The sequence below is a fragment of the Aquarana catesbeiana genome, linkage group LG12 (assembly GCF_042186555.1).
Source record: "Aquarana catesbeiana isolate 2022-GZ linkage group LG12, ASM4218655v1, whole genome shotgun sequence".
NCBI lineage: Eukaryota > Metazoa > Chordata > Amphibia > Anura > Ranidae > Aquarana > Aquarana catesbeiana.
The window spans coordinates 96,668,293-96,685,668 of NC_133335.1; the positions used below are offsets into that span (position 1 = coordinate 96,668,293).

A 17,376-nucleotide genomic window follows, 5' to 3' on the forward strand; every position below is an offset into this window, starting at 1 on the left:
CATTTAATTCATAGAAGCTATAGCAATATCTTCTATGAATGGAGGAGCTGGGTTGTAGGAGTGGGCATTGTCAGGCTGTCTTGGCGTTCATCCACTCTGTATAACAAGGGTCTCTAAACTTTCTATACAAAAGGGCCAGTTTATTGTCCTTCAAAATTTAGGGGGCCGGACTGTGGCCATTGGAAGTAGAAAATTTCCCAGCATCAGTTGGAGTAAACAATGTCCCATCTTTGATGTCAGTGAGAGAAATTGTGCCCCATTGTTGATGTCATTGGGAGGAACTTTGCCCCATCATTGGTGTAATTGGTAGGAATTGTGTCCCATTGTTTGTGTCATTGGGAGGAATTGTGCCCCATCGTGGTGTCTTTGGGAGGAATTGTGCCCCATTTTGGTGTCATTGGGAGAAATGGTCCCCCATTATTGCGGTCATTGGGTCCCATTGTTTGTGTCATTGGGAGGAACTTTTCCCCATCCTTGGTGTTATTGGTAGGCATTATGCAACATCATTTGTGTCATTGGGAGGAATTGTGCCCCATCGTGGGTGTAATTGGGATAAATTGTGCCCCATCGTGGGTGTCATTGGGATGAATTGTGCCCCATCATGGTGTCATTGGGAGAAATGGTCCCCCATCATTGTTGTCATTGGGCCCCATTGTTTTTGTCATTGGGAAGAACTTTGCCCCGTTGTTGGTGTCATTGGTAGGAATTGTGCCCCATTGTTTGTGTCATTATGAGAAATTGTGCCCCATCTTGGTGTCATTGGGGGAAAATATGCCCCATTGTTGGTGTCATTGGGAGGAATTGTGCCCCATCTTGGTGTCATTGGGGGAAAATATGCCCCATTGTTGGTGTCATTGGGAGGAATTGTGCCCCATCTTGGTGTCATTGTGAGAAATTGTGCCCCATTTTGGTGTCATTGTGAGAAATTGTGCCCCATCGTTGGTGTCATTGGAAGGAATTGTGCCCCATCGTTGGTGTCATTGGAAGTAATTGTGCCCCATCCTGGTGTCATTGGAAGTAATTGTGCCCCATCCTGGTGTCATTGGGAGAAATGGTCCCCCATCACTGGTGTCATTGGGCCCCATTGTTGGTGTCATTGGGACAAACTATGCCCCTTCTTGGGTTTCAGTGAATGAAATACTGCCCAAGGGTCAGATAAAAGCAAGCAAAAGGCCGCATGAGGCCCCCAGGACGCAGTTTGGAAGCCACTGCTGTATAACATGAACAGAGGAAACTAGAAGATTATTTCTCTTTCAGCCCACAGACTGAATGAAAAAAATCTTAATGTGTATGGCTAGCTTCAAGCTGGCTATAGACTAATCTTTTTTTTTTTTTTTAACCAGCCAGGGGCTTGTAAGCTCCCTTGTGATAGCAGTAAAGTTAAGTAAAAAAAAAAGAAGTAGTTAATAAAGTTAATAAAAATTAGTTAATAAAAGCACCCCCTTAACCCCATGCATACACAGAAATGTAAATGCATACATAGGTCTCACACGCATATGTGAAAATGTGAGACATTGCCGTGAGCATTGCAGAGAAAGCAATAATTCTATGTGTGTGTGTAAAATTAAAAAATTGCCCCAGACATGAATTGGTTAAAGTGATAATGAATCCAAAAACAAAAAATCATTGCAGCTTACCAATCCTTGGGTGGGGTGGCTGCACAGATTGTGTGAGCAGATTCCTCATTCACACAAGTGAGGTGGAGCGGCAGCTGCTGATCAATGAAGGTTTCCCGCTGTGGCCAGCATGGCATACTGTAGCCCTGTTTCTGTTGAACAGAGATCACATTTCGGCCAGTCCCTGCTGAATTGGCTGAATGTCGGTCCGTGTGTGCCCAACATTAGTTTAGGTAAAACTTGTTGAAAAAACGTTGAGGGTGTTTAGATTTAATCTGCAGTTTTCATTGTGATGTGCTATCTATTTTAGATGAAATTTTCCACCCTCCCCCAGTTCTGCAGGGTTTATTACAGCTGCTATACCTGTCATATACCCTCATCTAGAGTGATGACCATGCCTGCCCTTTCTGCTCCCCTCCTCCATTCATAGAAGCTGAACAGTATCATCCAGCATTGAAAAGCTCTCTATGAATGGAGGATGCAAAGGTGAATGGAAGCCCCCCTCATCTATTCATAGAGCGCTTTTCACTGATGGAAGTTAGGCTGGCCATACATTGTACAATTTTCCTTTAGATTTACCAAAACCATATAATATGAGGTCAAACCAAAATTCTTTCAATGTGTAAGCAATCAGGCAGGCCCCTGCACTACATAGTTGAAGGTAAATCTGATGCCACGTACACACGAGCGGAATGTCCAACAGAAAAAGTCAGACTGAAGCTTTTCATCGTCTATTCCGATCGTTTGTATGCCTCATCTGACTTTTTGTTTTCGAAAAATCTGATGGACCTAGAAATGGAACATGTTCTAAATATTTCCAACGGAACCAATTCCTATCGGGAAAACCGCTCGTCTGTATGTTGTTCCGACGGACCAAAAACGAAGCATGCTCTGAAGCAAGCAGTCATTAATAGCTGACTTTCCAACCCCCCCCTCCTCCATTCATAAAAGCCAAAGCACTCTGTGAATGGAGGAGGGGAATCTTCCATTCATCTGTCTGTACTCCATTCATAGAAATTGTTCTATAACTTCCATCAATGAAAAGCGCTCTGTGAATGGAGGAGGAGGACCTTTCATTCATCTGCCTGTCCTTCATTCATAGAAACTGTTCTATAGCTTCTGTAAAAAAAAGTGTTCTGTGAATGGAGGAGGAGGACCTTTCATTCATCTGCTTGTCCTCCATCTCCATTCATAGAAACGGTTCTATAGCTTCCATCCAGGGCTTTCTTTCAGCGGGAACGCGAGGAACGCAGTTCCTGCACCTCCAGCACGGACTGTATATAATGGTAAGGGGGGCTGGGGTGTGCTTCAGGGTCTATTGATTCTGGCTGCTGAGGGATCTATTCTACCTGGAGGGGATCTATTTTTGCAGGGGGGTCTATTCTTACTGGTGGGGGACCTATTGTTGCTGGGGGTGGGTCTTATATCTCTGAGGGGTTAGTTATGGCTGGGAGAGATTTACTCTTGAGGGAGGGGACTATTATTGCTGGCTGCTGGAGAGTCTATTGATGCTGGCTGTGAGGAGCTCTGTTGTTGCTGCCGGGGGATTTTGTTTCGGGTGGCCCACTGTTAATGTTGGGATCTATTATTGCTAGAGGGGGCTTTATGGTTACTGGCTACAGGGGATCTATTTTACTGCTTTTCTTGTTATCATTAACAAATTCCATAGAGATTACTTATCACCACAAAATGATACTTGGTTCTGTATTCTCTAAAAGGGCAGTAATAGAAGGTAGAGTTCCTGCACCTATTCTCTGAGAAAAAAAGCCCTGCTTCCATCAATGAAAAGTGCTCTATGAATAGAGGAGGACCTTTCATTCATCTGCCTGTCCTCCATTCATAGAAACTGTTCTATAGCTTCCATCAATGAAAAGCACTCTGTGAATGGAGGAGGGAAACCTTTCATTCATCTACTCCAGTCATAGAAACTGTTCTATAGCTTCCATCAATGAAAAGCGATCTGTGAATGGAGGAGGACCTTTCATTCATCTGCTTGTCCTCCATTCATATAAATTGTTCTATAGCTTCCATCAATGAAAAGCACGCTGTGAATGGAGGAGGACCTTTTATTCATCTGCTTGTCCTCCATTCATAAGAAATTGTTCTATAGCTTCCATCAATGAAAAGAGCTCTGTGAATGGAGGAGAAGGACCTTTCAATTATCTGTCCATCCTCCATTCATAGTGTGCTTTTCTTTGGTGAAACTATAGTACAGCTTCTATAAATGGAAGAGGGGGGCAGAAATGTCAGACGTAGTCACTACTCTTGATGAGTGCCTATGACCGGTCCAGTGGCTCCATTAACCCTCACTGCACCCTGGGATTACCACTGTAGGGTATGGGGAGCAGAGGATGGAGGATTTCACATAGGATGGCTTTCACCAGCAATGGGATAGAAATGGAGGGGCTGTTCCTTGTGTTGTTATTATTATAATTATTATACAGGATTTATTATACAGGGTTGTGTTGTTTTTTTTTATACCTAAACTCAGGCTCTAGTAACACCTGAGATGGGATGGGATGGGATGGGATGGGATAGGATGGTAAGGGATGTGATGGGGTGTAATGGAATGGGATGTAATGAGATATGATGGAATGGGATGTAATGGGATGTGTATTGAGATGGGATGTGATGTGATGGGAGGTGACTGGATGTAATGGGATGGGATGGGATGTAATAGGATGGCATGAAATGGGATGGCATGGGATGGGATGTAATGTGATGTGATGTAATGTAATGGGATGTGTGATGGGAGGTGATTGGATGTAATGGGAGGGATGGGATGTAATGGGATAAAATGGGATGGGATGTAATGCGATGGGATGGGATGGGAGAGGATTGGATGTAATGGGATGGGATAGCACGAGATAAAGAATGGGATAAAGAATGGGATGGAATGGGACGTAATTTAATGTTATGGGATGGAATGGAATGGGATGGGATGTGATGTAATGGGATGTGATGTAATGGGTTTGCATGGGATAAAATGGGATGGGATGGGATGTAATGGGATTTGATGTAATGGGATGCCATTAGATACTAATGGGACGGGATGGAATGGGATGGCATGTAGTGGGATGTGATGGAACGGGAGGGGATTGGATGTAATGGGATGTGATTTAATGGGATGTAGTGGGATGGGATGGAACGGGAGGGGATTGGATGTAATGGGATGTGATTTAATGGGATGTAGTGGGATGGGATGGAACGGGAGGGGATTGGATGTAATGGGATGTGATTTAATGGGATGTAGTGGGATGGGATGGAACGGGAGGGGATTGGATGTAATGGGATGGGATTTGATGGGATGGGATGTAAAGGAATGTAATGGGATGGGATATATTGGAATGGAATGGGATGGGATATAAAGGGTTTGCATGGGATGAAATGGGATGGGATGAGATGTTCTGTAATGTGATGGGATTGGATGGGAGGGGATGAGATGGGATGGGATGTAATGGGATGGGATGGTTTGTGATGAGATGGGATGTGATGGGATTGGATGGGATGGTTTGTGATGTGAGTAGATGAGATGGGATGGGATGTAATGGGATGAGATGAGATGGGATTGGATGGGATGTAATGAGATGATTTGTGATGGGATGGGATGGGATTGGATGGGATGTAATGAGATGAGATGGGATGTAATGGGATGAGATGAGATGAGATGGGATGTAATGGGATGATTTGTGATGAGATGGGTTGGTTTGTGATGAGATGAGATGTAATGGGATGAGATGAGATGGGATGTAATGGGATGGGATGGGATTGGATGGGATGTAATGAGATGATTTGTGATGAGATGGGATAAGATGGGATGTAATGGGATGAGATTAGATGGGATGTAATGAGATGATTTGTGATGAGATGGGATGGTTTGTGATGAGATGAGATGTAATGGGATGGGATGGGATGGGCTGGGATGAGATGAGATGGGATGTAATGGGATGATTTGTGATGAGATGGGATGTTTAGAGCCATGGATTTCCATTAGTGGTGAATGGTGATGGTGGTTCTCTAAGCCTAGTACACACAATGAGATTATTGGACAATTGATCGTCTGGTTTTTCACATGTTAGCCTCAATATGGAATGTGAATAGATAATTACAGTATGAAAATTTCCGTACAACAGTAAAAGTGATGTCATGTGTTGTAATGTATTTTCGAGAACAACAACTGTACTGATTAAACAAAAATCATAAATCTGGTATTATATGAGAAAACATTTTGTGTTTGTCCCTCTCATGGTGTGTAGGAGATTATATAGGCTGGGATCACAGCACACAGGTGTGAAGGAGGGAGCCCTTGTTCTTTTACACATCATACATAAGGCAGCTCCTTCATTTCCATAGGCAGCTCTACACCTATCCCATTCTCTGACCCTTTTCCAAAAACGTGTCGAACCGCCTCACACGGCGTCAACATGCGTTTTGGTGCTGGAAAAGACGCATGTTAGGATGAACCATGAATGGTAGTGGTTGTGATCCCAGGCTGATATGTGAGGACAGATGAGGAGCCCATTACATGGGGGTCTAGGGTTACTAGGAGGTGCCAGGATTTAACCCTCCCCGCTCCCCCCTCTATATAAGCCGAGCCTCGTCCTCCGCACACAGACCTATGATGAGTGAATGAGGAGCGGAGCTCACCCTTCCTTCTCCAGATCACACTCATCCTTCCTCCGCATGGATCCGTCGTCCAGCAGCTGTATGAGGAGCGCTCCGTCCTGGGGCTGTATGAGGGGTCCTCAGGGGGAGCTCAGCTCTCCTCTTCTCCCCTATCAGCAGCTCTCCTTCTTCCCGCAGAAGCCGGACTACACCTCCTACCCGGACTTCTCCGCTCCTTGCCTGGCCACCGCTCCACATACCTACCCCGAGCACACCTACCTTCCCACCGACTGGTCCTCCGAGGCCAGGAGGAGACTCAACCCCGAGATGGCCCTGGGCTCCGGGGACCTGGACAGCAGCAGCCCCAACCTCATCGATGGATCGGGCTGTATCGATGAGGACTATGGGGGTCCCAAGAAGGGGGCCAAGAGGAAAAAGGAGAGCCAAGGTCAGTCCCATCTCATGTCTATCACCTGTCTGTGTATGGGGGGATCGGGCTATGATGGGACTTTTTATGGGGGTCACCGGGACAGGAGGTGGGGGGAATCTCCCAATGGGGACACCAAAGCTGGACATACACACGGGGATTGATTTCATTTAGCAGATCCCATATACACTGCTAACTTATTGTTTTATCTTATTAGGTCATTCTATTATAATCCCTTATTATGTTAGTATATGCTCTTCTTATCTTATTCTATTATTTTATTCTATTTCGCTCTTATCCTTATAAAATCATTATTCTATAATATTATCTTCTGATTAAATTCTATTCATTGTTCTAACTTATTATATTAGTGTATTTTATTATTCTATTAACATGATATTCTCATCATTTTCTATTTTATTATATTCTAATCTTATTATATTAGTATATTATATCATTCATTTATTCTATTATTATGGTCCTATTTTATTAACTACTATTAATATATTCCTATCTTATTATATTAGTATACTCTATTATTATTATTAGTGCATTCTATTATATGACTATATTCTAATTATATTTATTATATTCTAATCCTATTATATTATTATAATATTGTAATCCTATTATATTAAAATATTATAATCTTATATTTTAATCCTATTATATTAATACATTATAATATTCTATTATATTCTAATCCCATTATATTAATGTTATATTCTATTATATTAATATATTATAATATTCTAATCCTATTATATTGGTATACTTTCTAATAATATTCTATTATATTTGAATCCTATTATATTAGTATACTCTATTATTCTATTAGAATGTTGCAATCTTATTCTATAATATTATTGAATTTTGATAGCCAACCCCACCAGCTGTGAAAATCCCCAAACAGCGGGTGCCTCTGATTGGATGGATCCAGTATACAGCCACCCATTTTCCTCCCAACTCTTCTAATGAATACAAGAGATGTTAGGCAGGATAGGGGCAGCCTTTGGGCCCCAATTTTTATCAGGGAGCGGGTGACATTTGTACAGTGTGTGTATATATAACCAGCGCCCATTCAGAATTTTCATTCATTAGATATTCTGATCATCATTGGGGTCAACTTGATGTTGGTTTTTCATCAGTGAGCCCTGGTTCACACCAGTGCAATTTGTCATGCAATTTGATAGTTGAAGTTCACATGACAAGTCGCACCCCATTCATGGAAATGGTACCATTCAAATGGTTGCGAACGTTTCTGCACTAGTTTTTTGCAATTTTATTGCGACTTGCATTGTCGTCAAATGAAATCGCACATCAAAATTGCACCGATCTGCATCTCTGAAATCGGGCTGGAGTAGTGCGATTTCAAAGCCACACTGGTGTGAGCAAGGGCTTACTAGAAAATTCTAAGATGGATGGAAAGTTTTGCTCAAACAAATTTCTAACAGTGTATGTGGTTTTTGTTCAGGAAAGTCCATTCATTCCTAAATGGAATGTAACATTCCTATGAACAACACTTGTCAAGCCGTCCAATGTACAGAGAATCTTCATATGAAAATCTAATAGTGTATCTGGGACGGAAGTAGAGGGGAAATCTACCTAATGCTGGCCATACACAGAATGATCTTCTATACAATCGTATTGTCATTTGACTTGCTGTCCAGGAAAAAAATACAATTGGAAGCTCAAAAAGACCATTTGTTGTGCCATACACTCAGACTGGGCTGACATTTGTGTGATTTCTGTAGGTGTGCAGTAATGTCATTAATTGGTGAAGTGTGGGAGAAATCACGCAATAAGCCCGGGTTTGAACTGAACTTCATCTGACTTCGGGAGCAATTTTTTTTTTTTTTTTTTTTTAGAGACCTCTGCGGGTTCCTGCACAGATGTCTATTAAAATTGCCCTTAAAGTCGCCAAAAGTAGTGCAGGAACTACTTTTGGGAATCGGTGCGCTGCCGCAAAGTCTCCATCGCACCGATTAGGACAGTGCTTTAGCTGGGTGGAGATTTCGCATGCGATTTGACATGTCAAATTGCATTCAAAATGGCCCGATGTGAACGGGGGCTGTAAGGCATAGGGGCTGATTTACTAAAACTGGAGAGTGCAAAATCTGGTGCAGCTTTCCATAGAAACCAATCAGCTTCCAGGTTTTATTGTCAAAGCTTCATTGAATAAGCTGAAGGTAGAAGCTGATTGGCTACCATGCACAGCTGCACCCGATTTTGCTCTCTCCAGTCCCCTGTGTGACAAAGCATCATGTGTTATGGAGTGTCGTGATATAAAGAGTCATGCATTTGTTTGGTGTGATTGGGATGCAGTAGGCAGGACATTCCAATGAAAGGGCTGCCCTACCACAATGTGCATGAGGACAAACCTATACTACTCATTCCACTTGTATCCAATCAGGCAGGCCCTTGCACTACATAGTTGATGGTAGGTCTAAACAACATAATACAATCAGATTGTATAGTGTATGGTCACCTTTAGACTAAACAACCTGTGCAGGGTGAGGACAGCTCTACTGTAAGCGAGAAGCTGGCCATACACTATACAATTCCCTTTAGATTCACCAAACCTATTAAAATAAGAATACACCTGAACAATCCATTCAATTTGTGTCAAGTCACGCAGACCCTGGCGCTACATTGTTGGTAAATCGAAAGGATTGTACAATCAGATTGTTTAGTGTATAACCACCTCAAGTTTCATTGGTCATATCGATCCATCTGCTTTCCTACAACTACATTTTCCATCCAGACTAATAACCATTTCAATGGAATCCATTGGTTTTGCTCAAAATCGATCGATGACACTATATTTGTCTTTTGGATAATCCATAGATGTGATCATAGTGATGAGATCATTAGGTGTGTGGCCACCATAATGGCACATAGATAAAAAGTTGTTACCATTTCCTCCTCTGTCCAAAAAGAAACGTTTGGCTGAAGATAGACTTTGCTTCCTGGCTGTACCATTACCTGCGCTGCCTGTGTCCTAAGATGTGTGCAGCGTCTGACACTTCCAGGAGTGTCGGTCTGCACACTGTCCTTCCCCGATCACTATAGGACACAGTGGTGAGATGGTGTCTATGGATAGTAAATCTGTTCCCCTTCCCTTATAGTCCCCGATGGTCTAATTGTCATCATATCCCCTATGAAGGGGGAGTCAGGACCTTATTACACCTGATCACTATGACATAACAAGGGATCATTTTACACCTGTGTTAATTTGTGAAAAGAGATCTGTACTGGATTGCTTTTTAGCCATCAGTACAGGAGCCAATAACAGACGCCTAGAATAGATGTTATTTTGTAGAGTTTGTGGATGGATTGTAGTCACATGACCATGTGAGTGATTGTGAACCATAACAAAATAAACCTGGCAGGTAGTGGAGGTGCACGATAAATCATTAAAAAATAAAAAATTGCGATCTCGCTTCAACCCCCCTCACGATCTTAAAGAGGAACTGCAGTCGTTCACATAATTTGTAATAAAAATATTTTTGCCATTCTGAAGCTTCCCCCCAATCACTTTGCATATTTTATATATATACTGTGATTCTGTACTAGCCAAATATGTAGCAGAAATCTCCCTCCACTCAGTCTGGCTGCAATCATTTTAACTGTGGGCAGCTGAAGCTGCTGCTTGTTCACTTCCTGGATTTACACAGATAGAGGCACACCTCCAGCTCTGCAGCTCTTATTGGCCCTCTTATGACTCACCCCCCCTCCCTTCCTGGCAGAGAGCTGTACATGTCCTCATAAGCCTAGGCTAATGACCAGACAAGAAACAGGAATTGGGTTGTATAAGGGATTTACTGGCAAAAAAAAAAAGTTTTACTATCCAAAGTTAAAACAACTGACATTCGGTAAAGTTCATGCATTTATTGGTGACATGTTTATGTGACTGATTGCAGACGGTAGCAGCATGCTTCAGATGAGCAGCAGTATTTTTTTCTGTCTTCTGAATGGGGATCTCCGATGAATCGCACATTGCTTCTCCTTGATCCTGAGTACAGGATATGATCTGGCGATCGATTGCCTGAATAGTGGTCATGGGAAGTAATACCACCATCATACATGGGGGAGATGTACTAAAACTGGTGCAGCTGTTCATCATAACCAATCAACTTCTAACTTTAGCTCATTCAATTAAAGTGATTGCATACCCCAATTTGTCATTCTTACCTACAGGTAAGCCTATAATAAGGTAAAATGAATATCTCCTAAACCTGTACAGTCATTAATTAATTTTTTTTTTTTTTTTTTTAAAGGAGGCAGTGTGACGCTATAGACCTCTCTAAGGCCTCATACACAATGGTACTTTGGGGCATCTAACAAATTCTTAGTATTTCTGCCCCTGAGAGACAGATGCTGCATACAAATGCCCCTGTATTTAGGGTTGTGCGCTCCCATGCATGCGCAGGTTTAGGCACATAGTGGCAAAAATCCTGAGTACAACCATTCAATACTATAGGCAGCTGTATGCAACCGTTGTGTCTCCCAGGCCCTCAAGGAAAACCAAAGTTACACATTCTTTCTCAAGACAGGGGGAAGGGTAGGCATCAGCAAATCGAGGGGCAATTCTATGGCTAGGGAGAAGGGCAGGCAGCAGCAAAAATTGAATGTAAAATCCTACATCCATAGGCAGGAGCACCCAAATAAGCAAAATAATGACCACCAAGCTTAATACCCCGTACACACGATCGGATTTTCCGACAACAAATGTTGGATGTGAGCTTGCTGGCGGTACATCTGACTGTGTGAATGCTCCATCAGACAATAGTTGTCGGACTTTCAGCCAACAAATGTTGGCTAGCAGGTTCTCAAATTTTCCGCCAACAAATGTGTGTTGTCGGACTTTCCGATCGTGTGTACACAAGTCCGTCGGACAAAAGTACAAAGTACAAACACGCATGCTCGGAATCAATGCTCACCAAACACAACATTAGCAGAAGGAGCCCAAAGGGTGGTGCATGACTATTGAACTTCCTTTTTTAGGCTCGCCGTACGTCTTTTACATCACTACGTTCGTAATTGTTGGCCAACATTTGTGTGGCCGTGTGTATGCAAGACAAGTTGGAGCCAACAACCTTCGAACAAAGTTCCACGGTTTTGTTGTTGGAAAGTCCGATCGTGTGTACGGGGCATAAGGCTACATTTACACCCGAGCGTCGCATTTTTGATCATTCTTTTGGGGTGTTTTTTCGAGCGTTTGCATGCACATTTTTGGGGCGTTTTTGAGCTTTGCCATTTTTTTAATAAGCCAGTAGAGAAAAATATCATGTTTCATCATTTGTTGCTATGTTTTTCAGATTTTTCATTCGTTTGTATCTATTTTTTATTTATTTATTTTTTTGGTTAATAATAATTTTTCATTCTATTAAATTTGAGCAGAAAAATGCTCAAACATGCAACAAAATGCACTAAAACGCTTGAATCAAGCATTTCCTGTACGCTTAAGCTTACCTGTAGGTAAAAATAGGCAAAACGAGTTTACTACTTTAAGTCTTCAAAGAGCAGAATCTCTACTTGAAGCTCCATTGTTTGGAAGCGAATCCTCTATGCCATCTGCCTCAACATTTGGCCATATTCTCACTTCCTTGCATCTGTACATTGTCTTAAAACTGTAGTGCCAGTGAACAGTTTGTCCAAGGGCCATGGTGCCGAGTCTAAGGCTCCATTCATATTAACGCGTCTCCAAAGTCTCATGATTCCCAGTGCGACTTTGGAGTGCTAATTGGATGTGACTTTTTGTGTGATCTTCATCCGACTTTACATTCTGTGGATCAAAGTTTCATTAAGTCACACCAAAGTAGTGCAGGCACCTTTTCAAAGTCACTGCGAAATGAAGTTGCACAGATTTGAACGGATGCCATTGAAAGGAATGGGGTGCGATTTGTCATGCAACTTTTGTCCAAAGTAGCATAGGAAAGTGCACAAGTGCGAATAGGGCCGAAGAAAAAAAATGGCTCATTGTGGAGAGAATTGTTATACTTTGCTATAAAACAACTCCCAGTGTTTGGCTCCCAGGCCCGTTCAGACTGACATCTTTTCTTAGGGCCTGAAAAAATGAAATTGCTGAAAAAAGCTGCCTTGTGTTTACCCATTTCAGTCTGATTGAATAGTTTACATATTGTCCTGCCTTGGCTTCATTTTTACCAGTATATTTGATATACAGCAATGTAATTTGTATTGTGGAAAACACTTGCCTTGTTAGTGCTTGCACAGTTTGGACCAGCTTTTTTCAACATTGGTACCACGGGGGTCCTGCAGAGGTTTTTAGGGGCACGTTCTGCTACTCAGTGAAGTTACCACTGAAACCAATGATCTTATTCACTATTGATTCACTTCTAATTGGTGAACAGGTTTTATTCTAGTTAGGAGAGCCGATTGGAGGGAAGGGACACACCCTCCTTCACACAGCTCACAGGAACAGAGCTGAGGCTGTCAATCAGCTGGAGGTCCCTCACCTGTCACCATTTTTCTCATGGTGTCAGGAAAACTTGTCAGAAGTGATTCATGCTGATAGCATAGGAACAAGGCAGTAGATAGAAATGACAGTGCTCTGGATTGAGACAAGCACACACTATAGAGGGATATGCTTTGTTCATATTTCATGTCTGAGGTTTACAACTACTTTAAACCTTTTTTTTTACTGGCCTAAACCCATTGTCTAAGGTATGTTTATAAAATGCCTGGTATTCAAAGGGTTAAAACAAGATTATTATATTTTATTATATATATTTTTTTTTTTTACAATGTGTAAGGCAGGAGGAACTTGGTGAACATCAATTTCTGCACCTAATGAACTCAGAAAGCAATGTGTATTTTGTCACTTTCTGTTTCAGAGCCATCACTCCTCAGCTACTATAGACAGAGAAGCCGCCTATCAAGCACAGTGGGGTTGATTTAATTAAACTGGGGAGTGCAAGATCTGGCGCAGCTGTGCATGGTAGCCAATCAGCTTGCAGGTTTTATTATGAAAGCTTAATTGAACAAGCTGACGTTAGAAGTTGATTGGCTCCCATGCACAGCTGCACCAAAATTTACAATGTCCAGTTTCAGTAAATAAACCCCGCTGTGTGCTTGATTAGCTGTAGTGGAGGGTAAGGGAGACATGGGGAGTCTTACAGAGAGACCCCTCATGTTCCATAAAGAGTACCTGACAACTGCCCAAAGCTATCACACAGTGGGCTTGTTAGCCGCTTTGTGATAGCAATAAAGTTACATTTAATAAAAGGATTACAAAATTCTAATAATAAAATAATAAAAAGAACTTTAAAAGCACCTCTCACACACCCAAATACAGATCTGCATGTAGGCTGTGCAGATGTATGTAAACATAATTTGTGCCATGCATGTGAGGTATTGCTATGATTGTCAGAGTAAGAGCAATATTTTTAGGGCCCTTTCACACTGATCCACTTTTGATGCGTGTTTTGTGCTAAAAAGGTGGAGGAAAAACGCACAAAAAATGTATCCCTTTAAATGCCATGAAATTCTTCACACCAGTGCGCTGTGAGTGTGGTGCGTTTTTAAAAGTTCTGTAAATTGCACGGCTTTTCAAAAGCACGCCAACAACGCATCCCCCATTGAATTTTAAAGAAAACACACCAAAAATGCATAAAAAATGCACCTGCATTGCTTTTTTGTGTTTTTGTTTTTTTCTTGGTTTTTTTTTTTTTTTTTTGAGTCGCACATCCAGGTTTCGCAGGTACATGATTGGAATCAGGAGTCCAGAAAACGCAGCAAAAACACATATGTTTTTACCATGTTTCAACGAAACCGTGTAAAATCAAAAATCACCCTTCCAGTTAACTTTAAACTGATAACCCGTAAAGACTTTTAAAGCCTCACCTATGGAAGTTTTGGTACCTTAGGTGATCTCATGAGGGCAGTACAGTATTAAGGCTTGATTTGTTTGGTATCTCTTTATAGTCATTTCCCTTTGGGATTAATAACGTTTTCTGAATCTAAATTTACTCGGCACAACTCCATCTTTTATATTTTACCAAAAAATGGGTGTTTGCATTATAATTAATTTTAGTGTATTTTTTTCCAGTAAATATGCATTTGCACAAATGTCGTGCAACATTAACCGCTTCAGCCCCGGAATGATTTTTTTTCCTTCCTGTCCAGAGCACTTTTTGCGATTCGGCACTGCGTCGCTTTAACTGACAATTGCACGGTCGTGCGACTTTCCACCCAAACAAAATTGACATCCTTTTTTCCCCACAAATAGAGCTTTCTTTTGGTGGTATTTGATCACCTCTGCAGTTTTTATTGCACTATAAACAAAAAGATGTGACAATTTTGAAAAAAACGCATTCTTTACTTTTTGCTATAATAAATATCCCCCAAAAATATATATATATATACAAAAAAAAAAATTTTCCCTCAGTTTAAGCCAATATGTATTCTTCATAGTTTTGGTAAAAAAAAAAAAAACGCAATAAGCGTATATTTGGTTTGCGCAAAAGTTATAGCGTCTATAAAATAACGGATAGTTTTATAGCATTTTTATTAGTAATGGCGGCTTTTTTTTTTTTTTTTTTTCTTCATGATTGCGGCGGACACTTTTTTGGGGACCATTGTCATTTATACAGCGATCAGTGCTATAAAAATGCACTGATTACTGTGTAAATGATACTAGCAGTCAATGGGTTAAACACCAGAGGGCTATGAAGGTGTTAAGTGTGTCCTAGGGAGGTGTTCTAACTGTGGGGGGGATGGGCTACCATTGACATGACAGGGAGCAGTGATCTGCCATGTTGCTAGGCAGAACAGGGAAACGCCTTGTTTACATAGGCATCTCCCCGTTCTGCCTCTCTGTGACTTGATCACGGGAAACCGGTGGACATCGAGTCCGCAGGACCCGCAGTCACGGAGCACGCGCGCTCACAATGCCGCATCTTAAAGGGGACGTACCTATACACCCATTTGCCCAGCCATGACATTGTGCCGACGTATGGTCGGCATGTGGTTAAATTGCCACAGCCACCATTTTATTTTCTGCTTTCAGAAAATATATAAATTTAGGGGGGGAGGGGGGTTAAAGTCATTTCTCTCAATCAAGTTTTCACATGTGTTAAAATTTAAAAAAAAAATACGAGTAATCTCAGACCGCCAAACATTGTGCGTTGGCAGTATGTGATTGTTGTCCGTATTGTATTTTTCTCCAGGTGTCATTAGGAAATCCTATAGAGAAGGAGAATTGCCAAATGCTGACATGTGTAAAAAATGAGTTGGAACCTTCCAGCCAACGAACCTCCTTTGTTTTTAGTCACATAAAACGACCAAACGCTGTTCTTTCGGGACAAAAGACCACCGCAGCATTCTGCTTTACCTCAGAGCCATTGTGGCCGCACATAAAACCGTGTGCACATATTTTCCTTGTTATGAAATCCGCCTCGTATCTTTTTTTTTCAGAAACAGACGGAAAGGAAGATGTGCTCCTTCCATCTTATGTATTCTCTTTAGATGATGTTAGACAAGAGTTAACAGAAAACCTTGCTACCTTTTAGTCAGTGTATGGATGTGCATCAGTGTGATGGCTGCTTGTGTGAAGATTGACAGTACGGCTTTGTTTACACATGCAGTGCCCTCTGAAAAGCAATTTGTGTCTGGATTACTGTTCAGAGGGCGTTTGACAGGCTGTCAAGAGGCGTTATATCACCTCCTTACCACCTGTTTTAACATCTTAAACCATACACCAGGATGCTGCAACCACATTCAGTTGAATTTCATCCTATATAAGTCTTCTGGGCTCAAAATCATCTGTTTTTCCAGTGGCATCCCCTTTATACAGATTGTGTATGTTTATGATCTGCACAAGAGGTAAAATGAATAGATTGTAGTTCAGTTGCACATCTGGTCTCTGAGCAGTAAAGCTGCCCACAGGTAATAGGGGTGGCTGGGTGAGGCCTGCATGTCTTCTTTTCTTCATACACATAGGTACAGTAAAATCTTGTATTGCGAGCATAATTCGTTCCAGAAACATGCTTGTAATCCAAAGCACTTGTATATCAAAGTGAATTTCCCCATAAGAAATCATGAAAACTCAAATACGTTCCAAAACCATTTATAAATCCTTCATTTATAGTCCATACAAAAAGATTATAGCAATGTGATAGGTTGTGTAACCATAAAATGTCCATCCACAAATGGAAGCCTCCACAAGGGGATTCGAAGAAAAATCCAGCAGGTGCTACAGAGTATAAAAGAGAAGAGGCGCCTCTAAGTGTAGCAATATGTTACTTAATGTTGTACCTTCATTGAATGTAATCATATTGCTATACTTAGAGGCGCGTCTTCTTTTATACTCAGTTGTGACATGACGCTACTTGATATATAAGCGATGTCTTGATATACAAGTCAAAATGTATTTAAAAATGTTGCTTGTCTTGCAAAACGCTCTCAAACCAAGTTACTCTCAAAGCAAGGTTTTACTGTATTAGCTGAATTTGCATGTTTGATTCTATGAGGCTCTATTAACACTAAGGGGTGGATTTACTTAAAAGCAAATAGACTGAGCACTTTGCAAAGAGCAGTTGCTCCAGACCTTAGTAAATGAGGTAGAGCTCTGATGACTTCCATCCTCTAACCATGTGCAAGCAAAAATGCGTCTTTTTTTTTTTTTTTCCTTGCATGTGATTGGATGTGTGGTTGGTGGGTGAGTAAATCAACTCCTGAGCATTTCCTGAACGCATGACAAAGCAC

The 17,376-nt window shown here is 41.5% G+C and overlaps 1 protein-coding gene across 1 annotated transcript in view; it reads left to right on the forward strand.

The window, feature by feature from the left end:
- Positions 1-6,099: 6,099 nt before the first annotated feature.
- MEOX1 (mesenchyme homeobox 1) overlaps positions 6,100-17,376 on the forward strand; it is a 97,755-nt gene continuing 86,478 nt past the window's right edge. Inside the window, exon 1 of the mRNA XM_073608222.1 lies at positions 6,100-6,669. Within this exon, the coding sequence (XP_073464323.1) occupies positions 6,246-6,669 (424 nt within the window). The 5' untranslated portion in view covers positions 6,100-6,245. The remainder of the gene's footprint in view (positions 6,670-17,376) is intronic.